The sequence below is a fragment of the Malaclemys terrapin genome, chromosome 22 (genome assembly GCF_027887155.1).
Source record: "Malaclemys terrapin pileata isolate rMalTer1 chromosome 22, rMalTer1.hap1, whole genome shotgun sequence".
Taxonomy (NCBI): Eukaryota; Metazoa; Chordata; order Testudines; family Emydidae; genus Malaclemys; species Malaclemys terrapin.
In genome coordinates, this window is record NC_071526.1 from 9,444,785 (window position 1) to 9,466,773 (window position 21,989).

Below are 21,989 nucleotides of genomic sequence, written 5' to 3' on the forward strand. Positions count from 1 at the left end.
GATCCACAGGGCACGGGTGGGTTTGGGCACGTGGCCTGGATCCACAGGGCACGAGGGGGGTTGGGCACGTGGCCTGGGCATGGCATGGATCCACAGGGCACGGGGGTTGGGCACGTGGCTCGGGCGTGGCCTGGATACACACGGCACGGGTGGATTTGGGCACATGGCCCGGGCGTGGCCTGGATCCACAGGGGGCTTGGGCACATGGCCTGGGCGTGGCCTGGATCCACAGGGCACAGGGGGGTTGGGCACGTGGCCTGGATCCACAGGGCACGGGGGGGTTGGGCACAGGGCACGGGGGGGTTGGGCACGTGGCCTGGATACACAGGGCACGGGTGGATTTGGGCACGTGGCCCGGGCGTGGCCTGGATCCACAGGGCACGGGGGGGTTGGGCACAGGGCACGTGTGGGTTTGGGCACGTGGCCTGGATACACAGGGCACGGGTGGATTTGGGCACGTGGCCCAGGCGTGGCCTGGATCCACAGGGCACGGGGGGGTTGGGCACAGGGCACGGGTGGGTTTGGGCACGTGGCCCGGGCGCAGCATGGATAGGGTGACCAGATGTCCTGATTTTATAGGGACAGTCCTGATTTTTGGGTCTTTTTCATATATAGACTCCTATTACCCCCCACCCCCTGATTTTTCACACTTGCTGTCTGGTCACCCTAAGCATGGAGCCGGACACGCAGGGCACGGACCCCACGGCTGGCTTTGGGCCCAGTGCGGGGCACGGGGAAGTTTGGGCAGAGTCCGAGCAGGTCCGGTCCGGGTCCCGGAGCTCGCCGCGGGCTCCGGGGGAGGCAGGGTCGCGGCGGGGCCTGGGAACCCGAGCCCAGGAATGCAGCCGCCGGGCGGGGAGCGGGGGCCGCGCCGCCCCTAATCCGGGGCCGGTCCCGGCCGGGGCCGCAGGTGCAGGAGCCGGCGGCTGCGGCGGAGCCATGGGAGGCGGCTCGGCTCTGCGGCTGCTGCTGCTGGGCTGCTGGGTGCTGAGCCTGGGGCAGATCCTGCTGCGCTGCGGCCGCCCGGGGGACGAGCCGGGGCCCTTCACCATCATCACCATCCGCGGGGAGCCCGCCCCGGGCAGCGCCGCCCCCCGCCACGAGGGGACGGGAGCCCCGGCCGGGGGGCCAGGCGGGCGCAGCCCGGGCTCCCTGCAGCGCTACCAGGATGAGAACGAGAACCTCGGCCAGCCCGTAAGGAACCGAGCCCCCCTGCGCCGCTTCTCCCCTGCGCTCTGCCCTGCAGCCCCTCTCCGGGGTGCCTGGCTCCCTCCCCAGCCAAGGACTTAACTCCGGACTAACCACCCCTGATCTAACTCCTGGCTTCCCTCCCCTCTCCCTCCCTCCCGCGCTGGCTTTTCTTCCTCCCTTCCGTCCCTTGATCTCAAAGAGCCTTTTCCTCCCTTCCCCTGCCCTGCACACTCTGCATTGGACCCCCTTGGGGAGGTGGGGGAGAGAGGGGGAGAAACACTGTCTGGTTTGGGAGTTGGGGGGTGGCGCTTTCCCCACTAAATCTCCTTCTCTTCTCTCCCTTTGCCTGCTGCTTCTGATGAACGGGATTCAGAGAGACTCAGGCCGAAGGGGCACGTAAGGAACCCCCCGGGAAGTGGCTGCATTTATGTCTGGAAAGGCCCAAGTAGGGTGACCTGATGTCCTGATTTTATAGGGACAGTCCCGATTTGGTTTTTTTTTCTTATATAAGCTCCTATTACCCCCCACCCCCATCCCGATTTTTCACATTTGCTGTCTGGTCACCCTAGGCCCAAGCCCACAGGAGTCAGAGGGCGATGAACGGCCAGCCCCGGGGGGAGGTTAGCCCAGGGCTGGGCACTGCTCCAGTGACCCTATGGGCTGGCAGCCTGTGCTTCTGGTTAGTGAGCAGTCATGAGATTAACCAGCCCAGCCTGGATTCCACACGCCAGTGAGCTACTGGCATCTCCCTGGGGATTGCTGGGGGGCCCTGCCCCTCTGTAGTTTGGCTTTTTTTCCCCTATTCGGGAGGTGGGTTTGGAATTGCATTAACGTGGGGGCAGCCGCCTACTCGTGCAAAGATGGGCTTGCATGCTCGCCATGAGACTCCTTCCATAAAAGTGCTACTCAGGTCAGGAAGGTTTGCTGGACGGGGGCCAGGATGGAGCCTTGCCCATGTGCTGAAATCTTGGCTGGCATTGCAGCAGGCAGGAGCGAACCTCCAGGGTAGAGAGACGTGTTTGGTGCTGTTTTAGTTGTCTTCTTGAGGGGTGTCTGTGAACCGTCCTGGTTTGTTGCAATGCCTCTGTCTGCTGAGATTAGGAGCGTTGCTTCCTATTGTAACGTGCAGAGCTTCTTTATAATGAGGCTTGGCAGGTTTGCTGCTGGGATTCTGGCTGGGGGGTGGGGAGAGCCAGAGGGAGGACTGCAGGTTTTCCATGATTCTAACTTTTCTACTCCCTTGGGAACAAAGAAGGAATTTGCCTCCCCCCACTTCTCCAGGAATCCCGTCCCCTCCACCCGAGAGTGAGCGGCCTGATCCCTTTACAGCGTGGAAGGCTGAGAAAAGTTACAGACGCCCACAAATTGCCCATAAGGGGAGACGGGCTCTGAAAGAGGAGTCCCAGCGGGCTCATTAGGGTGGGAATTCATGGGATCAATGCAGGGCGGGCAGAGTTGAAGCGACACAGCTGTCCTGACGCATCCCCCTTCCCCCTGGTCCACGCACCGATCCGCAGGCATCGTGTGCACACACATGCAGTCTCACAGTGACGCCTTGCAGCTCTGTTCCTCACATCCAGGAAACCTCTCCCGGAGACCCAGACAGTGCTGGTCCACGCAGGACAGACGTGCTGTCACAAAACTCTGTTGAAGAGAGTGAGATAGGGGACCCGGTGGGAGCAGAGGAATGAACAGGGATTTTGCTGCGACTGGAAGGTTGGGGGAGGCTTTTTGTGTGGGTTTTGCAGCCTCTCCATCTGACTGTTCTTGTCTGCGTCATCCAGACATCTAAAACCACCAGCCGTGTCTGTACCAGTGCAGGCGGAGAGCTTCAGGCTAAGTATCCACGGGTTCAGACTGGTACTGTATCAACAGCGGCAGAAAGGGGATGGATGGGTTTCCGCTGGTGAAGTGACTGCCTCACCCCCACAGCCCCGGCACTAGATGTGATGCCAGTTGAAGGCTTTTATTGAAGATTACGGTTAAACAAAACGAGGGAGATTAAACATAAAACAGCATTAAAGCTGCATTCGAGGTCCGACTTCTGCATCAGGGAAGGAATTTAGCGTGGAGGTTGCTGTGTCCTAAGACACACTGCTGTGCCTAGGTGTTACAACCTGTCTGAACATGCTGTTCGGAGACTTTGCACACCCTGGGTACAGGAGAGTGAGTGATATACACACAAATCTACAGTCACGTAGGACTTCGCAGCTGGCTCTGAGCCACACCTGGGCAACTCAGCACTTTGCAGCAATAGTGGGGATAGAACTCAACTCCTCTTGCTCCTAAAGCCCACTATGATTGGTTCTAAAGGAGAATCTTCATTAGTTGTTACCAGTATAGAGTCCATGACACCGTTGTGTGTTTCTAATTTCAGCCAGAAGAGGGCAGTGAGGTACAAACACGGTAGCCAGTTCATTATGTGTAATCCCAATAGATGCTGACTGAGATTTTCAAAGCTGCCTCGGAGATCTGGCCACCCGATTCTCATTAAAATTACTGGCTTTGAAAATCACAGTCATTACTCCTACCTAGCATCCTTTATACTTGGTAACTTCAATCACCTGGCATGTGCCAGATCAGACCTGTGATCTGCCAAATCTGGCACTTTGATTCAATAGCAGATGTGGCCTGAAAGGTTTCAAGATTTCCCTTCTCACTGATTTCACTGAGAGTGTTGCCTGAGTGAGGTCAGAGTAGGAAGTTAGCGATGGACTTCAGGATCAGCCCATTCTCCAGAGCTTTCCAGCTGAGGATCAAAATGCCCTGTGCCAATAATTCCCCTCACAGCCTGGAGAATTCCCATTCCTGTTTTATGGATGGGGAAACTGAGGCACAGAGAGGGGCTGGGGAAATACCTCGTCCAGAGCTGGGCATAGACTGAATCTCCTGACAGCCAGACCGCTGCTTGTAGCCATGACACCATCTGGCCCCTGTTACTAGCCATAAAGCTGTCCTTCTTGTGCACCCCCCACTGAAGTCTTCGACCCTGTCACCCCCTGTGGCAGCGCTTCCTGTGGGCTGAGTGTGTGTTGCTAGCGGAAGCCTTTCCCTTTGTTTGTTTTTAAATCTCCGAGCCAGAATGGCTTCCCAGCGAGATTTTCAGAGAGGAGGAAGTGTCCCAGTATCTGGGAGGGAGTTCCTGAGAGATGGTGCGATGCGGTGACCTCTCCTGAGCCTTCTGACTGACAGGCTGGGGCCATGTGCAGACGGGGGTGCATGCGCCTCTGTAAATTACATGGGGACAACATCAGGTTCTTCCAACCCTGGTGCTGTGCACAGCACCATTCCCACATTGCAAGGGTGAGAATTCTCCCTGCAGCTGCAATGCTAAACCTCCCCTGCTTTTCCCAGTGGGATCACCCATCCCCAGCAGCACACGCTTCTCACTCATGCCAGAGTGCCACACCCAGGAGCCCCTAACCCTTGGCCTCAGGACTGGAGGCTGGCAGCCAGGCCTCCCAGCTCTGATGGGGGTGGTGGGGGTGGTAGGAGGTACCTGCTTCCGTGGTAGAAACTGGACTAAGGCCCAGCAAACTCATTTCACGTACCAGCGAAGAGGACAATGACGTTCACTCACTACTGCCTTTGGTTGGAATTGAACCAGCAACTTCCATCGCCTGTTACTGTTCCTCTGAGCCATTTAAGCCCCTTCCTGCTCTGACTTTGACTGGATATTAAGCAATCACAGCCTGGTGCCTTTTGAACGAATGGGGGGCGAATTTACAAAGCCCTGCCTCGCTTGGTAAACGCGCGCGCATCCTTTGCCTGCATGTGCACCCTGGGCATCTGGTTTGCAAGAGCAGATGAGCGTGTGCGCCAAGGTGGTGATGGTGGTGGAGGGAGGGGCGGGTTGCAGTTGCTCTGATGCGGCGTTTGGCACTGCTCATCCTTTGTGTGGGGCTTCAGAAACGTGGCCCTCGCTGTCATGTTTTGAGCATGTGGGGGAGGGAAACCAAAAGCCGATGCAGCTGGGGGCAGCTTTCAAAGGTCTCCACTCTCTAGTAATTTTGAAAGCTGTTTTGGAGACCAGAGGAGCTGAGATCAGCAAACCATGGGGAAGGGAGAGCTAGAGAATAAAAGCGAAGGTTGTTTTATGTAGGGGGCAGGGGGTGGGATTTACTTGCTGTGTGTGTTGCTCAGTGTTGTACACAACAACTGTCTAAAACAAAATCCAGGCACCAGAACTGATAGGGAGGGAGGGAGGGAAGAAGTTAGGACACCTGGGTTCTATTCCTGGCTTTAGGCAGGAGTGTGATTTGGAGATTCGAGTAGGGGACTGATGGGAGTCAGGGAGCATGATCTAGTGAGGAGATCAGGGGATGGACATTCTGTTCTTCTTGGTTCTGGGGTGGATGGGACCCAAAGGGGGCTTTGAAGCAGGGCTTGTGTGTGTAGCGAGGGGCCTTGGCCCTGCGTGTGTTGCTGAATGGTGGAGCCCGGCTGACTCCAAGGTGGCTGCTGCTTCCAGTGGCGGTATGGCCCTGCCCGGCTCTAGTCTAGGCAGTCACTCCCGCTGAACGCTTTGCTGCCCGCATGCCACGCAGCCTGTCTCGCCAGCAGAAGCCAGGGACATCTGGGAGCGGGTAGGCGAAAGTGACATGTCAGGGCCCTGCCACAGTACTGGTAAATATCATCCTGGCTCGGATTCCAGGTAGCCTTGGCAGGGCCTAGCCCGAGGTAGAAGGGAGCCCAGAACAACCAGAAGAATGCGTGGGTGATGGAGGGGCTGGGGGGTGAGTGGGGAGAATCCTCAGAGAGGGGAGGGCAGAGCTCTTCAGCTGGGGGGCATAATGCAACCCAAGGCATTCGTTCATTTTCCATGGGCCCAGATTGTCTGAGTTATCAGCGGTGGCAGAAGCTCTGCGCTTCCTGTCTCTGCGCGGAATGCAGGCTCCTAGGGGAAGGGATTAAGGGGATTATATTATTATTTGTTATCGCGGAGGGGGGAGAAAAAAGAAGAAACCTTCATCGCTGGGAATTCAGCCTAATCAGAGTGGAGATTAGCCTCCCCCCCCCCAGTTCATTTGGCAGCCTGGGATGGCTCCAGCGGGCAGCGCGGGCTGTCCAGCGTCCAGCACCCTCCTTCTGGCTGGGAGGGAGAGGTTCCAGCAGGCGTGTTGGGTCCCCGCTCGCTCGCCCTCGCATCTCCTGCTCTTTGATCCCACATGCTGCTGATCTTGGCTGGGCCCAGCCCCTTTGTGTCTAGGATAATTAAGAGGAGATATTAGCACCATGAATCACAGCCCCCTCCCCTCCCGATAGGGGACCCGTGTCCCATCCTGCCCCTCATGCCTGTGAACTGCACGGGAGGCAGGGAGCTCGCAGGCTTCAGCTGGGCGCTGAAGTATGTGCGGTTCCAGGCCAGATTTCTGCTGCTGCTCCCTCCCCCATCAGTCCCCCCGGTGGTGCCCCCATCCCCCACCACCGCCCCCCATCAGTCCCCCCAGCGGTGCCCCCACCTCCACTACCTCCCCACATCAGCCCACAGCAGTGCCCCCACCTCTCCTCTGCTACCTCCCCTGATCAGCCCCCAGCGGTGCCCCCATCCCCCACCACCTCCCCCTGTCAGCTCCCAGCGATGCCCCCACCCCCACCTCTGCTACCTCCCCCCATCAGTCCCCCCAGCGGTGCCCCCATCCCCCACCACCTCCCCCGTCAGCCCGCAGTGGTGCCCCCATCCCCCACCACCTCCCCCCATCAACTCCCAGCAGAGCCCCCACCCCCACCTCCGCTACCTCCCCGCATCAGCCCCCAGCGGTGCCCCCACCTCTCCTCTGCTACCTGCCCACATAGCCCCCAGCGGTGCCCCCACCTCTGCTCCCTCCCCTGATCAGCCCCCAGCGGTGTCCCCACCTCTCCTCTGCTACCTCCCCGCATCAGCCCCCAGCGGTGCCCCCACCTCTGCTCCCTCCCCTGATCAGCCCCCAGCGGTGTCCCCACCTCTCCTCTGCTACCTCCCCACATCAACCCCCACCTCTCCTCTGCTCCCTCCCCACATCAGCCCCCAGCGGTGCCCCTACCCCCATCTTCGATACCTCCCCCATCAGCCCCCAGCGGTACCCCCATCCTCCACCTCTGCTACCTCCCCCCATCAACTCCCAGCAGAGCCCCCACCTCCGCCACCTCCCACCACCAACCCCCAGCAGAGGCCCCACCCACCAACTCTCCTCCATCACCTCCCCCCATCAGCCCCACCAGTGCCCCTCACCTCTCCACTCTCTTACCCCTGAGCATTCCGCCTCTCCTCCCCCACCCCCACCAGTACCCACATCTCTCCCAGCCCCTCCCCACCAGTACTCCATCACCTACCCCCCACACCTTGCCACCTCCACCTCACACCTCCTTACCATCACCAGCCCCTCACCACCACTCCCCCCATGCCTCTCCATACATTCCACCCTACACCATTCACCACCTCCCTCGTTCCCGCCTCCATCTCCATGCCCCCCCCCCCCGAGCCGGATGGGAGTAGGGTCTGCAGATTGGTACCACCCCTAAGCATTGGGGAACAGGTGGGTGATGAAGCCAAGAATGTGGCAGCTCCAGGAGGGAAGGACCATGGGCTAGGCTGGGGTAAAGGTTTAGCTAGGATACATATGTGCTGGTCCAGTGTCCCCTGTGCCTCATGACAGTGGTCCGCAGTGCAGGACGGGTTGGGCTCGCCCTGGATTTAAAGGTATCTGTTCAAGCCCTGGGAGGTGCATGGGGAGCAGGCATTGGAAACCCAGCCGTGGGCTCTCAGTGGGGGGAGGACGCCGGCCCCCGGGTGAGGCGGGCCAGGGAGGCGGTTGGCACAGCCATCGTGAAGAGTTTGATAAAGCCCTGACCTGATGAGGCTCCACCACTTGGTCTCCCTGCTACGTGCTCTGAAACGGGGCCCGGCGGGGAGCTGGCTCTGCTGATCCTGCCAGGCAGAGGGAGGCTGGGCCAACCTGTGAGCTGGATGGAGCTTGCCTGGGACCTGGGGCCCTAGATGGTCATTAATGACCTAGATGGTCATTAGTAAAGGCTGGCTCTGGCCATAATTAACGACCTGCCGGTCCAGGAGCTGCAGCAGGAGGCTGCGGGCTGTTTGCTGGCCTATTGCTGATCACACTGATAAAGGCAGAGCAGATACAGAGCCATTCTCCTGCTGTAGCTGACTTTCCCTTTGTACTCAAAGCCTCCTGCCTGCGCAAAGGGGTCTTTGTCTCCCACGTTGCCCCTTCTCCACCCATGCTGGAAGGGAGGGAGTTTCTGTTTCCTTCTCCCGGTCTACAGTACTGGGAACTGTCTGTGGAGTGTCTCGTTCAGGAGACAGCATTCCCTAGGAGTTAGAACACAGGGTCAAGAGCCGGGACTACGCTGGGATCTGCCACTAACTTGCAAAGTAGCCTTGGGCAAGTTACTCCCCCTCTCTGTGCCTCAGTTTCTCCACTTGGAAAACGGGGATAATGGGACCTCACCGCTGCTGGGGGGTGTGTGTGGGCGGGGAGCAAGTTGTGAGACATGGTTAAGTAGTGTTGGTAAAGAACATGGCACCCCTCAGGCACTAGAAATGCAAAGTCTCCTGTGTTAGCTGGTGAGCCCTACAGTCCGTTTTTGCCACAGCAGCTCTGGGGAGGCAGAGCCGACAGGAGCTCACCCGTGCAGTGGGGGACCCTGGTCAGCTGCAGCACACTCCGCTCCCCTCTTCTCCAGTGTGGATCGGTTCGTGATGGTGGTGGTACTGCTGTTAACCCCACAGCTGAAACTGCAGGGAGAATTTTAGGCAGGCAACGTGCAATTACCTGAGTTGGACTATGGCCAGGACACTGGGCTTAGCGCCCCTGCTTTGTGAAATGTGTCGGAAGAGCTTATAGTGGCTAGGAGCGATCAGGGCCTCAGTGTCACACCTCAGTCAAAAGAAATTTCCACTCCAGCAGCACAGCACTGGGGCATTGGGTTCAGGCCTGACTCAGCGGAGAGAGTGTCCCCTAATGCTTTACCTACCCATTGCTCCCTGCAGCACGGCGCCCCCTAGCACTGTGCTGGGGCATAGGGGTCAGGCCTGACTCAGAGGAGAGAGCGCCCCCTAATGGCTTACCTACCCATTGCTCCCTGCAGCACAGCACCCCCTAGCACTGCGCCGGGGCATTGTGGTCAGGCCTGACTAAGTGGAGAGAGCGCCCCCTAATGCTTTACCTACCCATTGCTCCCTGCAGCCCGGCGCCCCCTAGCACTGCGCTGGGGCATTGGGGTCAGGCCTGACTCAGCGGAGAGAGCGCCCCCTAATGCTTTACCTTTCATTGCTCCTTGCAGCCCGGCGCCCCCTAGCACTGCGCTGGGGCATTGGGTTCAGGCCTGACTCAGAGGAGAGAGCGCCCCATAATGCTTTACCTACCCATTGCTCCTTGCAGCACGGCACCCCCTAGCACTGCGCTGGGGCATTGGGTTCAGGCCTGACTCAGCGGAGAGAGCGCCCCCTAATGGCTTACCTACCCATTGCTCCCTGCAGCACGGCACCCACTAGCACTGCGCTGGGGCATTGGGTTCAGGCCTGACTCAGAGGAGAGAGCGCCCCCTAATGCTTTACCTACCCATTGCTCCCTGCAGCACGGTGCCCCCTAGCATTGCACCGGGGCATTGGGGGCAGGTCGGACTCAGAGGAGAGAGCGCCCCCTAATGCTTTACCTACCCATTGCTCCCTGCAGCACGGCGCCCCCTAGCATTGCGCCGGGGCATTGGGGTCAGCAGTGACTCAGAGGAGAGAGCGCCCCCTAATGCTTTACCTACCCATTGCTCCTTGCAGCACGGCGCCCCCTAGCACTGCGCCGGGGCATTGGGGTCAGCAGTGACTCAGAGGAGAGGAGCACTGCGTCACTTACACGTCTCCCTGCAGCACCTGGGCTGTCCTTAGAAGTTTCCCATCCAAGTGCTGCCCAGCCCTGCGTAGCTGATAAAAGCACAGCCTGGAGCGCTAGCACTGCAGCAGCGGCCGTCCCCTGGCTGTTCAGGCACTGGGGTGCTGCCGTGCTGAGCCTGTGTTTCTGGGTTATTAAACCCTTCAGTGCCTTGGCAGGTTCCTCCGCCACGTCAGAATCCTTTTAGACACTCCGGAGCCGAGGCTGGTTCATTTCCCAGCATGCCCCAGCACTCCCAGCGCTTGACTCACTGTGCATTTCATCTCTGTGACCTTAGAAAACCCAGCAGGAGGTGGCCCTGCAGCCCTGGGCCGATGGCAGCGAGTCCCTCCGAAGCGAAGCCGAACGGTTCCTTACGTACATCAGCACCCCCCAGGTAGGTCACACAGCACGGCTCCCCCTCCCCACGCCAGCCCCCGGCTACACAACACGGCCCAGAGGTGGGAATAAGAGCTCCGGGGGGCACTCTGCCTGAGAGGGAGCCTGGATTCCACCTGGATAAGCCTCTTGCCTGGAGAGACAGTGACCTGAATTTGGGGTTCTGCCTCTCCCCTGATTACTCCCCCACCCACCCTCCGGTGGCTGCTCCGCTCTCCTCTCTTCCACCCTCATTGCTGGCACTCGCCTCTCACATATCAGAGGAGTGCCCCGGTGGTTTGCAGAAGGGCAGGATCTGAGGGGTGGGGGAGAGAAAATCCCAATCCCCGACCAGTGCTGTAGAAAGTTCCCTGTGGCCTGTGGTGGAGACGACACAGCCCCACAGAGTCCCATCCCTTGGGGGCCATGATGGCATGGGGAGGTCTCTAGATAGGAAGGAGGCCTAGGGCAGGGGGAAAGGGGACATTCCTATGGGGCCGTCAGGGATTGGGAAGGCAAGGGGCATTGGTGGACCTGGGCTGGAGAATCCTGAGATGAAGTGAGCTCTCCTGGAGAGGGATGGGGCTGGCTTGTTGACATAGGGGAGGAGAACTGCTTCTGTACACTGGCTGATGAGAACTGGCCGCCACTGGGCTCAGGCAGGGGATGGCTGCTGAGCCATGATGAAAACAGAGCTGCCAAGGGCCAAGCACCTCCCAAGCCCCTGGTTATGAACCCAATCCAGTCCCCAGCTAAAGGGCTGATTTTGTTCTTCCTTCTCCTTCAGCTGCCCTGCTCCCGAGCTCTGAGCCAGGCTGGGCTCCAGGATTTCACAGCCAGCACTGCCGGGCCGTGGCGAGTTTGCTTAGATCACATGCCCACTGCGTCGCTGAAGCTGCAGCAGGAGAGGTGCCTGGTTTATACCTTCAGGTGAGCACCGTGCTTCCGTGGACGGGCACCCGAAATTTGGAGGGACAGGGGCAGGGAGGGCCGCTGAGGAAGGATGGATGCGGGGGGTTGGGACTGATACTTACTCGACAGGAGGGCAGGTCACCGTCTTTTGGATTTTGATTTTTTCAATTATATTTTTCATGGAAAATTCAAATTTCATCCAAACAAAACGCTTTGTTTTTTTCCAGCTGACACTTTTCAATGTTTGAAAAATGTCATCCAAGTTCTGAAAAAAACAGTAATAAATGTTCAGAACGGGTTCTCGGGTTTTTGGGGCTGCTTTTTCCAACCTGTTCTGCTCTGTGACCCCATGTCCTTCTATCAGGTATAATCCTGGGTCCTTCGGGACAGAGGCCTCCTGAAAAACCTTCCGTCTTAGGGTGTATTTTCTAGACTGAAGTGCTGGTTAAAAGCAATAGTTTTATGAGCCCCAGCCAGCACAGGTTCTGGCATCACAGAACAGGGACAGCTCTCCCGTACATGCTACCCACCAATGTGCTCACCCCAGCTCTGGATGGACTCTTCTCTAGGGATGGGAGAGTCATTTGGTCTCGTTGGCCTGTTCAGCTCCAGCCTGCAGACAGCCAGCAGAAGGGCTGATGGTGGTGGGGACTGTGTGTGTGCTGGAAACTTGCCCATTAGGGTTTGCCAGGCCAGATCGGACCGATGGTCACCTAATCCAGCATCCCGTCTCCAGTAGTGGCCAGAACCAGAGACATCAGAGGAATGTGCAACTCCCACGATACACACCAAAAAGGATCAGCATCCCATTTCACACAGGCCACCGTCCGGCCTGCAGACAGTGACTTTTCAGTTGCTAGTGACATGGGACTGGCCACCAAGAGGTTAATATCGCCACGTCCCATCACCAGTCCTGGGAGCCATCCACTTCCCTGTCTGCAAGTCTGTTACACACATGTGAGTCAGCTGCTGCAGTGAACACCATCCACTCTTGGGTACATTCTGGCAGCCTGAGTCATGACTAGCCACAGTGACTGGAGCCAAAACCGTGCCCCAAAGGCCTGGGTGAAACTCCGGGCCTCTAACCGGGCTCCATTCTTGTACTTGCTCAGCTCGGACTGGTTGCAGGTGCAGATGGGGAAGAAGCTGCTCTTAATCCACGTGACAGCTGCTGACTTGGCGATTCCAGGCCTGCTGGGATCCCTTTTGAGCTGGTCTCTGAGCCTGTGGGCTCCAGAACAGAGGTTCTGCACCAGCAGCACACAGAACAGTGCCGATGTGCCACACTGGCATGATAGTCGGTGCTCTGGGCTTCCCTTCCCTCCCTTAACTGGGCCCGGGTGCTCTGATAGAACCGGTTTTTCCTTTCGGTTGCTCTCCAATCTGCCCCGATGCTTGGGCTGTAAACTTGGGACTCAGAGCAGCCAAAACTCCAAGGCAGGTTAGAGGTGCATCACTGCAGAGCAGGGCTGAAGCTGCAGAAAGTCTATAAGATCTGATGTCTCCAGCGAATCCCTTTGCTTCTTCAGAGATGTCCCCTGTGCAGTCCCTTTAGCTGCCCTATTATCAGTGGGCTTCGCAGTGACTGGCTGCATCTGAAAAGCCACCTGAAGGGTAAAGAAAACCCACCTGCTTGGAACCACAGCGGCAGGGCTGGAACAAAGTCAGCCAGGGTGCCTTTGCCTCAGTTTGCATAATGTTACCCATCATGCTTTGCCTTGCACCTGCACGTTCTGCAGGTCAGCCTAGCTTTGCAGAGCCTGAAAGTGCCTCTCTCCCTTTCTTCGTTTGTAGCATGGTCAAAAGGGGCTTTGAGTTCAGCCAGCGGATGAGCGAAATGCAGTGCCAGGTGCACAGCTTTGGCCTGACCCCCTACAAGCAGACAGGCCTCTGGCAGAAAGGACAGGTGCAGCACCATGCGCTGTGGCTGGACTGGCACGAGCGACGCCCGGTCACCTCCTCGCAGAGACGGAGGAGCCCTTCCAAGAGGCTACATCAGATCATGCAGGACTTCGGCCACAAGAAGGTAATGGCACCTGATAACATCGTCCCCCCCTGCCCCATCACCATCCACCCATTAGATGTCATACACAGAGAAGCCTAAAATCCAGTTCCCTCTCTGCATCTCAGGCGGCTAGTTCACATCTTCCTTGGTGTAAATTCAACCACAAGCCAATCTGAGGAAGACACCAAAACTGGAAGGGCAGCGAATATGCGAGAGGACAGAACTGATGTGCAAGGTGACCCGGAGAGGTTAGAGCTAGAATTTTCAAAGGTGCCTAAGAATCCGGCGCCCAATTCCCATTGGATTTTAATGGGGTTTGGGAACCCAGCTCCTTTGAAAATTCCATCCTAGAGCAATAGGGCTGCTTCCATGGATTTCAGTGGAAGTGAGGAGCCTAAATACCTTTGTGGATCTGGGCCTTTGTTCCCAATAAATGCCCCGGCCTGATCCCAGAGAGCGGAAATCCACAGCACAGAGACGAAATAGGGGGATGTAACCAAAAAGCGCACCCCTGCCACATTTAGCTGAGTTTACTTCCATCTCATCCTCTTGCAACCCATGGGCGTTCCTGGGCTTTCTGGCTGTCATCGGGAAAGTGAAGGGTCCAGTTGGGAGGCTGTGATGAGAGGTGCCCACAAGTAGAACTTGCTTTTGAAGGCCATGTGAAGCCGACTGAGCCCCTCTGGTCTAATCCATCCCTCGGCCAGTCCCTAGCTGGAGGGCAGCTCCGCTATTGCTAACAGAACAACTGCACGCTGGGGCTGAGCCGAAGCCAATGGGAGCTTTTCCATTGACTTCAACAGACTTTGAATCAGGCCGCAAACGTCAATGGATAGCTCCTCAGCTCTCAGAAACAGCCTTAAACAAGGATGTTGGTGGAGCTTGGCTAAGAGCAGTAGGGCTCATTTTTTCACCACTCCCTCCCAGGTGTGTCCAGATGTCTCATTTTCAGACTTCTCTTGGCCTGCCCCAGCCTAGTCCCCTCCCGTGACAGCACCAGTCCCTGGGCAGTGCTGAGTAGAGTTGCTGAGTTTGCTTGTTCTTTCTCCCTGGGATAGATCGACGTGTTGGAGGCGGACTTGGCCAGCGCCGAGTGGAAAATTTTGGAGAGTATCCTTGTGGATGGCACCGTGGCCGCAGTGCACCAGCTGATCCTCGCCATCCACCTCCACTGGCCCGGCTTTGAGGTCAGTGGGAGCGAGGCAGCCGTGGTGCGTTACTGGTACAGCCTGCTGAAGGCACTAGAGGCCAGAGGGTTTCGGCTGTTCCATAGCTTCAAGGACCTGCAGAAGCCGCAGCTCTTCCTGCACAAAGAACTCTTCAATGCCAGCAGCTCCTACACCCTGAGCTGGGTCAACACGTACTGGATGTACTGAAAGGGGGCACACCGTGGGTATTTGTGAGGGTGGAGCTGGGTATTTTCAAACCTGGCTCCTGGCCGAGCTCGGAATGGGTGTGCTTGTTAGGTCCCAGCTGGCCACAACGCACCCCGGGCGGAATTCTGCTGCATTCCAGGGACGGATGATGCAGCCAAAAGGGTTCTGAAGATGAATCCAGGAAGCGCTAACAGAGGTCCAAGACCTGTGACTCTGACAGCAAAAGCCACTCAGATGGACGCTTCAACGGGGACTAAAAACCAGCTTCAGAGACTCAAAGGTGCCGAGGTTCCAAATACCTCCTCCCACAAGACCATCTAACCACTGCTCTGGCCTTGAGCACGTGCAAGAGCCTGAGTGTCCAGCTCACGTCCTTCCTGATGAAGCAAGGAGCATGCCGGGGCACCGAGACCTGGCAGCACAGACAATAAGAAGCCGAGCTGATGCCTTGTGGGAGAAGGTACAGCAGTGCTTCTAACTGCTGTTTGTGTTGGCCCCCTGCTTCCAAAAGCCACTGAAATGACCACACCAGACCTGGGAAGGAAGGGAGATGAATTGCCAGTGCTCCGTTGTTGGGGGAGCCATTCTAACCTGGATGCATTTGCCAAATGGAAGCGAGAGGCAGGGAATCGGCAACTGTTGCGGAGCCCGGCAGCCTGTTGCTGTTAAGATTAGCTGGGATTTTCAGAGGAGGCTAAAGGAGGTCGGTGCCCAATTCACACTCGGATTCAGTTAGACCTGGGCACCTAATTCCTGTTGGCACCTTTCAGACTTCCAGCCAACGACACAGCCTGTTCCACTAATGACACTGCTGCACCCACATGCCGTCTAAAAAGTGGGCTGGAGATCCCACGAGAGCTGGCTCTCTCTTGAGACACCAGCTCCTACCACTTGGGTTAGGCTGGCCTGACGCCTTGCCCGTCTCATTGTATTTCAGCTCATCTATTTCCGTCCAGAACCAGGAAGTGCAAATTTGTAAATTACTTTTAAAAACAAGGGGGGGGGGGAAGCTATTCACATTTTTGGAATCACCAAAGTAAAGTTCAGGTTTGAATTCTGGGCGAAGGTTTGAGTCCGTTTGCGTCCAATTATTTTGCTTCATGCCCCCCGAGGCGCCGATCACTAGCACCGAATGGTGCTATAAAATGTCATTAGAGCTGGTTCTGCCCGCATCCTTTCGTGGTGGACAACACTATTTTCTTTAGTCTTTTATTTACACCTTATTGCTCTTGGGTTTTTTGCAACTGCAAACTCTGCTGGAGTACACAAAACCCTTTAGATCTCGGCTGGCAGTAGAGATACGCCTAATCATAGTCATTATCTGGTAGCAGGTAATGGGCATCTTTCCCATGTTAATTTCAGAACAGAATAGATGAGAGCAGGGCACTTCTGGGAAGGGAACATGCTCCTGGCCCCCCCTGTGGTTGGAATTCACTGCATTTGTCCCAGGAAGCTTTGTGCTCTGACTTTCCTGCTGCCCTAGCAGGCCCCGCAGTCATGTCAGTATTAAATACATGAGGATTTTTTTTGAGTATGTGTAACTATAACTTCAGGAAACCCAGGCGTCTGGGTCACCATAACCTCTCGGGCTGCTCGGCTGAGTTTGTCGGCACCGACCCCGAAATCTGCCGTTAAATAATAATAATCAAGCCTGGGTGACCCTCAGGGCTGGATGATTGTGTGTGTCCACTGCAGTAAGGAGGAGGGAACGACATCCACCAGCGAGCCATGCACGGCACGAATTTTGCCCTGCCTAGCAATGTAGAACCCTGCCAAGGACACCATGGTACGCTATGACAGAGACCCTTACCACTGCTGTCATAAAAAACAAAACAAAACCTTGAATATGTTTTCTTGGTGGGTCTTTGGGCAATAAGACGATCTCTCCATCCATAAAACCGTGGTGATGCGCCATCATAACTTGCAGCACTACCCCCCCCCTCTCCCTCCCCATATCACACAAGCAGGGCCAAGTTCTGCTTGCCTCTTTATTAGCCATGCAAACAGGGACACCTTCCTCCCCTGCTTCGGAAGCAAATTGTCCTGCAGTGGGCAAGTTCCCATTTCCTCTGGGTGTGCGGGAGAGGGCGTTGGGAGGAAGGGTGGCGTCTGTTCCCAGATACCATTAACTAGTGAGCAAAGGTTGCAGTGTCTCCATGGAGACAAGACAGCCAGCGAGACAGTGTGTGTGTGGATCTCAGGTTAGAGCTGATTAGTAAATGTCAGCTGCACCACTGCGTTCCTGTAACTGCCCTCCACCAGCACCGGCTCGGGTCCCCGTTGGGAGAAAAAACACAGCCAGCCGTGGGGGGAGGGGAGAGGAAGAGAAGAATACAAAGAAAGCGCTGCTCCAAAGCGAGGCGCTTAAGAATTAAAGAGAAAACTTGCTGACACCTTAACTGTGAGGTCGTTATTGCTCCTCCGTACTCTGAGGTGTCCAGGTCAGGTCTTAAGACCCAGGGATCTTCATGGATTTCATCTGAACCTCAGGGCGGGCTCTTTTGATTGAATGGAAGCACCAGCCGGTTCGCACCCGTACTCTTACAGGAATGGGGTGGAATGACTTGTTGACATTCAGAGGGCGTGCTCCTTTGCTTTGGGCACTGGGATGTTGCCAGAACCTCCCTCCCCTCCTGCTTGTTCTATACCGTAATAACAACACTCTACCCTTCTAAGATATTTAGGCTCTTAACTTCCATTCAGTGGAAGTCAGGAGCCTAAATACCTATGAGGATCTGGGACTCAGTGCTGGAATAAACTCCAGGTCCTCTTGGTTGCCAGGCCCATGCCTTAATCATGAGCAGATCCTTCCTCCTGGCAAGTATCACTGAGTATCCTGCAAGAAGCAGCCCCTGGGCTTAGCCCATTGTAAAGACAGAACGATGTTAATTGTTTGAGAGTGCTCCCAGTGACACCAGCAAGCTCCTTATAAACATGCCCTGCAGCTTAGAACCAGAACCAGAATCCTTCCAGACCCACGGCACAAGTGAACCCCCAAATCCAAGCTCTCTAAGCCTTGTTCTTTGTAATGTTTCCTACCCCACCCCACACACACACAGAGTGCTGAACCATTGCTCTTTCTTCAAGGACAAGGTCACCCTACTTGTTGCCTGGGGTTACTTGACACTGTAGCCGTATCCCTTCAGTTTTGTTCCAGGTCAGCACTGTGACTGGGATCTTTTTCTCCTGCCCTCTACGCCTTGCCGGGAGCATTAATAAATTCCCCGATGTAAGCATCAGCCTGCACGTAAGAGAGGCGTGAACCCATGATATCAGTATTTGCAGAACCAAACCACAGTGGCAAAGTATCTTGGCTCTGAGCTCAGCAGTGTGGGTTCACACCTTGGTTCAGGCTCCTTTGACAGTGTGGGGCAGAGACCGTGTCTTACTCTGTTCTGTACAGTTCAATCACCTAGTCAGTGCTTCACTAATATAGTAGCAAAGGGCAGTTGGATGGTGCAATGAGTTAGTGCACTAGCATTCTCTTTCCAAGACCTGAGTTAGGTCACAAGGGATGATGTGTCCTGGTTTCATCCAAGCTCCGTTAGTCCAAGGATCTCAATGGACAGAAGACACCATTTGGACAAGCGTCCCCTAGTCCCCTTCAATGGTTCACAAAGACATTAGCAGACACAACACAGGGGTTTAATGTAGCATGATCGTCTGTGCTCAGGAAGGGTCAAGGCGTGCGATAAAAAGGGCCCTACGCGTCGGTCTGAGGCTCATCCATAGGACAGCCTGTGGTGGAAAAGCCTGTAATACATCTGCCGGTGGCATTGGCTGGCGTTCTCAGCCTCTTGCACGAGCATTGTAAAAAAGGGTGGCACAAGCAAAATAGCTGAAAAGATGTCTGGTCCCAGCTCCGGCTGGCGTAGGTAGGGCTGTTCTTCTGCTCACTTGGGCCGTCTGTATGGCCGTTGAGCTGGAGAATCATTTACATTCAAAATACAGGAAGGCAATTGGCAGGCGACCACATCTCTTCTAGAGAAACAAGTGTCGGGGGGTATCAATCACTTCTGTTTTGGATATTGCAGTTCAGGAGATATTATTCAGGGGTTATAAACAGAGACTCTCTTATGCAGCCGAGCAATAAAGGTTGCAGGGCAGATACCGATTACAGGATTCCCTTGGGGCTGTGATGACACCTATCAATGGAGGCAAATCCTCTTCAAGGGAAAGGCTGACGGGCAGCATAGAAAACCTGGAAGTGATAACCCTCCGATGCCTTCCTATAGGAGATGGGGCCCAGGTCCATGCCTTAGAGCTGTGCAAGCTTGTTATTACAGGAGAGAGGTAGAGGGGTGTTGGCAAGGGGTGGAGTGTGCCTAGTGATTTCAAGGGTGGTTTCTCCAGGAGAGGGGTGTAGCTGTTTGAACAGTCAAAGGGGGAGGAAGGGGTGGAGCCAGGTTGCAAGGGTTGACTATTTAAAGGCACAGGGAAGTGGGTTACGTGCAGGCCCAGGGGTGCTAGCTATGGGTGTCAGGTGACACTGGTGCAGCGTTCTGTATCAGGTGCTGATGGCGACAGGTGAGATCTTGAGTGATGAGAACGCTTGCCTGTTTGCCCCAGTTGCTGCAGCATTCAGCCACTGATCCATCCATTGTTGGCCTTTGCTGCTGCTGGCTTGACTTTCCAAGGTGCTGTGCACTAGGAGGGGAAGAATGGACAGGATGGGTGAGAAATGCATAGAAATATTAATGTATCATACATGTCCTATGTGCCATGGGTCCATATAGAAACAACGGGAGTGGCGGGGGGGAACAACAGGGCACATTCTCTCTCCTGCTACATACTCTTTGTACTGCTCATACAGTGCAGAGGGAATGAAGACTGGCTGCATCCCCCTAGCTTGGTATGGGGGAGTCACAAGTGGGTGCAGAGCTGGTACAATCAACTCCAATGCTATCCTCCCTGCAGGGGCAAGGAGGAGCATGTAGGAACAGGGAAGGAGGAGTGGCTGGACCGTGATCACTCCAGCTATTCTGAACTAGTGGATGGTTTCTTGCCAAGCTAGCACTAGTTAGAGCACTCCCGAGGTTGCTCTAACCTGCACCAGGGCCAAAAGAGAATCAGGAAATGCACCCAGTTTGCAAAGCATAATCTCTGCGAACCAGAAACTCTGGCCCAAGGATGGCGCTTGCACTCAGTAAGGACTGTATTGACGTCAGCATGTTGTACTGGGTTATCAATAACAATTTGCAAATGATACAAATCAGCATCAAAGCAACACTAAACTGAAAAAAACCCCATCAGGAAGCTAGAGGCTAGCATTTAGTGACTTGGTAACTGTCGTTTATTTTAAAATCTGATCACTTTATTAACTTTGAATGGATGGATATGCACGTCTTATTCAGTGTTAATTGGGTGCATCTGTCCATTACTCTTTCCAGCTAGTTCTGTATTTTAAGTGTAAACGTTGAGTCTATAAGCAGTCAGTGAAGAAAATAAAATTGTGCACCAGGAAAAAAATTGCAATGAGTGAATGGGCAGAAGAGTTAAGTACCTTACTATGGTGCATCTGTTGTGTCTATTTTAAATTCTGATCCAACTATTCACACCCTGCAGTTTGTGACATGGATGGAAGCTGTTGGTTCCCATTTCTCCTCTGCCCTTTGGGGATGCCATTTCTGAACCGAGAAGGGGATATCAGTGTTTCAAGTAGCGATGCACCTCTTCACGCACTATTACTGCCTCCTTCATAGAGTGCATCATCACTAGATCTCAAAGGGCTTTGCCAACGCCATCAGTATCATTGTCCCTATTTGACAGATTTGGGGGGGCGGAGGCATAGGGAGAAGCAGTGACTTGCTCAAGGCCTCCCAGCAGACCAGTGGCAGCATGGGAATAGAATCCCAGGCCTCCTGCGTCCCAGTCCGGCAGTTCCTCCACTCAGACCCCGATTCTTTAATGACTTATGCCCATTGGCTCTATTGGGATTGCCCATGTGTGAAAAGATGACCCTGCATAAGTCTTTGCAGGGTCGGGGCCCATGAATACATCTGCTTCTGTAAGGCTTACAGTTTACTTATGTTGTCTACTTCCTTTCAGTTCTTCTATTGGTAACTCTTTACTGTATAAATTGTTTTTTTCCCCAACTCACAGATTATATTATAATCAGGTGATTCATTTAGTTCTTTCCAGAGGATGCCAAACTTGACTTTGCTGCCTCTGCCACTAGCGGAGTATTAGAAATGAATTCCTGGGCCTTACTGGAGAGAGAAAATCTCCCGACATCAATGAAATAGAAACTGCTAGAGGCTGAGACTAAGCCCCCAATCCTGCTATCAGATGCACACAGACGGACCTCTGTGCCTGCAAGCAAATTGGCTTGAAGTCAACGTGGCTTCATCCACATGGATCAGCCGGCAGGACCAGGGCCAAAAGCTCGACTAGATCACATGTATTGAGTTTCTTTGCACAATCTGTCGAGCTAGGGTCTCCAAACTGGTTTAACACAAAGTTTTGCCTTGCACACCCCCCAAAAATGCCAATAATGCAGCATAGAGAGAGCTCCCCAAACACCTGGTCGCTGTGGATACGGGATGCACCATGCCACCTGGATACAGGATGTCATTTTAAAAATGGCTTCCTTCCCTCTACAAAATATTTCTATTTCCTGACATTTCTTCTGTTTAGTAGCAACACAATCTAAACTCTCTCTAACTCTATATCCCTGCTCTTCCATAGCACAGCCGGGTGGGAGGGAGCTGGAGCAAGCCCCCGGGGGAGGAGGGAGGGCGATGGAGGAGGCAGATGGCCACCAAACTAAAGCTGTCACCTCCTTCCCAGTGACTATCTCAGCTCTCCCAAAATCCTGCAGGCTCCTCTCTATCTTTGCCATGGCCTGTCCCATCCTCACCAGGCCTCCTCCTTTATGGCATTCCCTGCATTCCCCCTTCCACCAGGGTCCCCTCTAATTCTTGTAACTCCTTCCCTGCCTCCCCCACACTCCCTGGAGGGCCATCTCCATTTGTGCCAGAGGCGAGCTCCTTTCACTCTCTTGTATGGCCATCCCTATTATCTCCACGTCTGTCTTCTCCTCTCTAGCTCCCGCAGGTCCTCCTCCATTTTTTGCTGGGCCCGCCCCCCAACGCTTCCTGCTTCCTCGCCATCTATTGTAGGGCCCTCCCCATCTATGCCAGGGCCACCTCCTGATCCATCACCTCTGCCAGCCCCTTCCCCATTGCTACTTCTGCCCAGGATCTCTTCATTGCGACAGTCTCCCTTGTCCTCCCCATCTAGGGTGACCAGACAGCAAATCTG

The 21,989-nt window shown here is 55.3% G+C and overlaps 1 protein-coding gene across 1 annotated transcript; it reads left to right on the forward strand.

The window, feature by feature from the left end:
* The first annotated feature begins 900 nt into the window (after positions 1-900).
* LOC128827786 (probable methyltransferase-like protein 24) lies at positions 901-15,732 on the forward strand. The gene is made up of 5 exons (XM_054011899.1): positions 901-1,194; positions 10,354-10,452; positions 11,221-11,363; positions 13,140-13,371; positions 14,409-15,732. Exons 1-5 carry the CDS (start codon positions 940-942, stop codon positions 14,724-14,726), a joined length of 1,047 nt encoding a protein of 348 aa, XP_053867874.1. The 5' UTR covers positions 901-939; the 3' UTR covers positions 14,727-15,732.
* The last annotated feature ends 6,257 nt before the right edge of the window (positions 15,733-21,989 follow it).

Coding starts and splice junctions, on each gene's coding strand:
- LOC128827786 (XM_054011899.1), top strand. CDS start 940: ATGGGAGGCGGCTCGGCTCTGCGGCTGCTGCTGCTGGGCTGCTGGGTG. Junction 10,453..11,220: donor CGTACATCAGCACCCCCCAG/GTAGGTCACACA, acceptor CTTCTCCTTCAG/CTGCCCTGCTCCCGAGCTCT. Junction 13,372..14,408: donor AGGACTTCGGCCACAAGAAG/GTAATGGCACCT, acceptor TCCCTGGGATAG/ATCGACGTGTTGGAGGCGGA.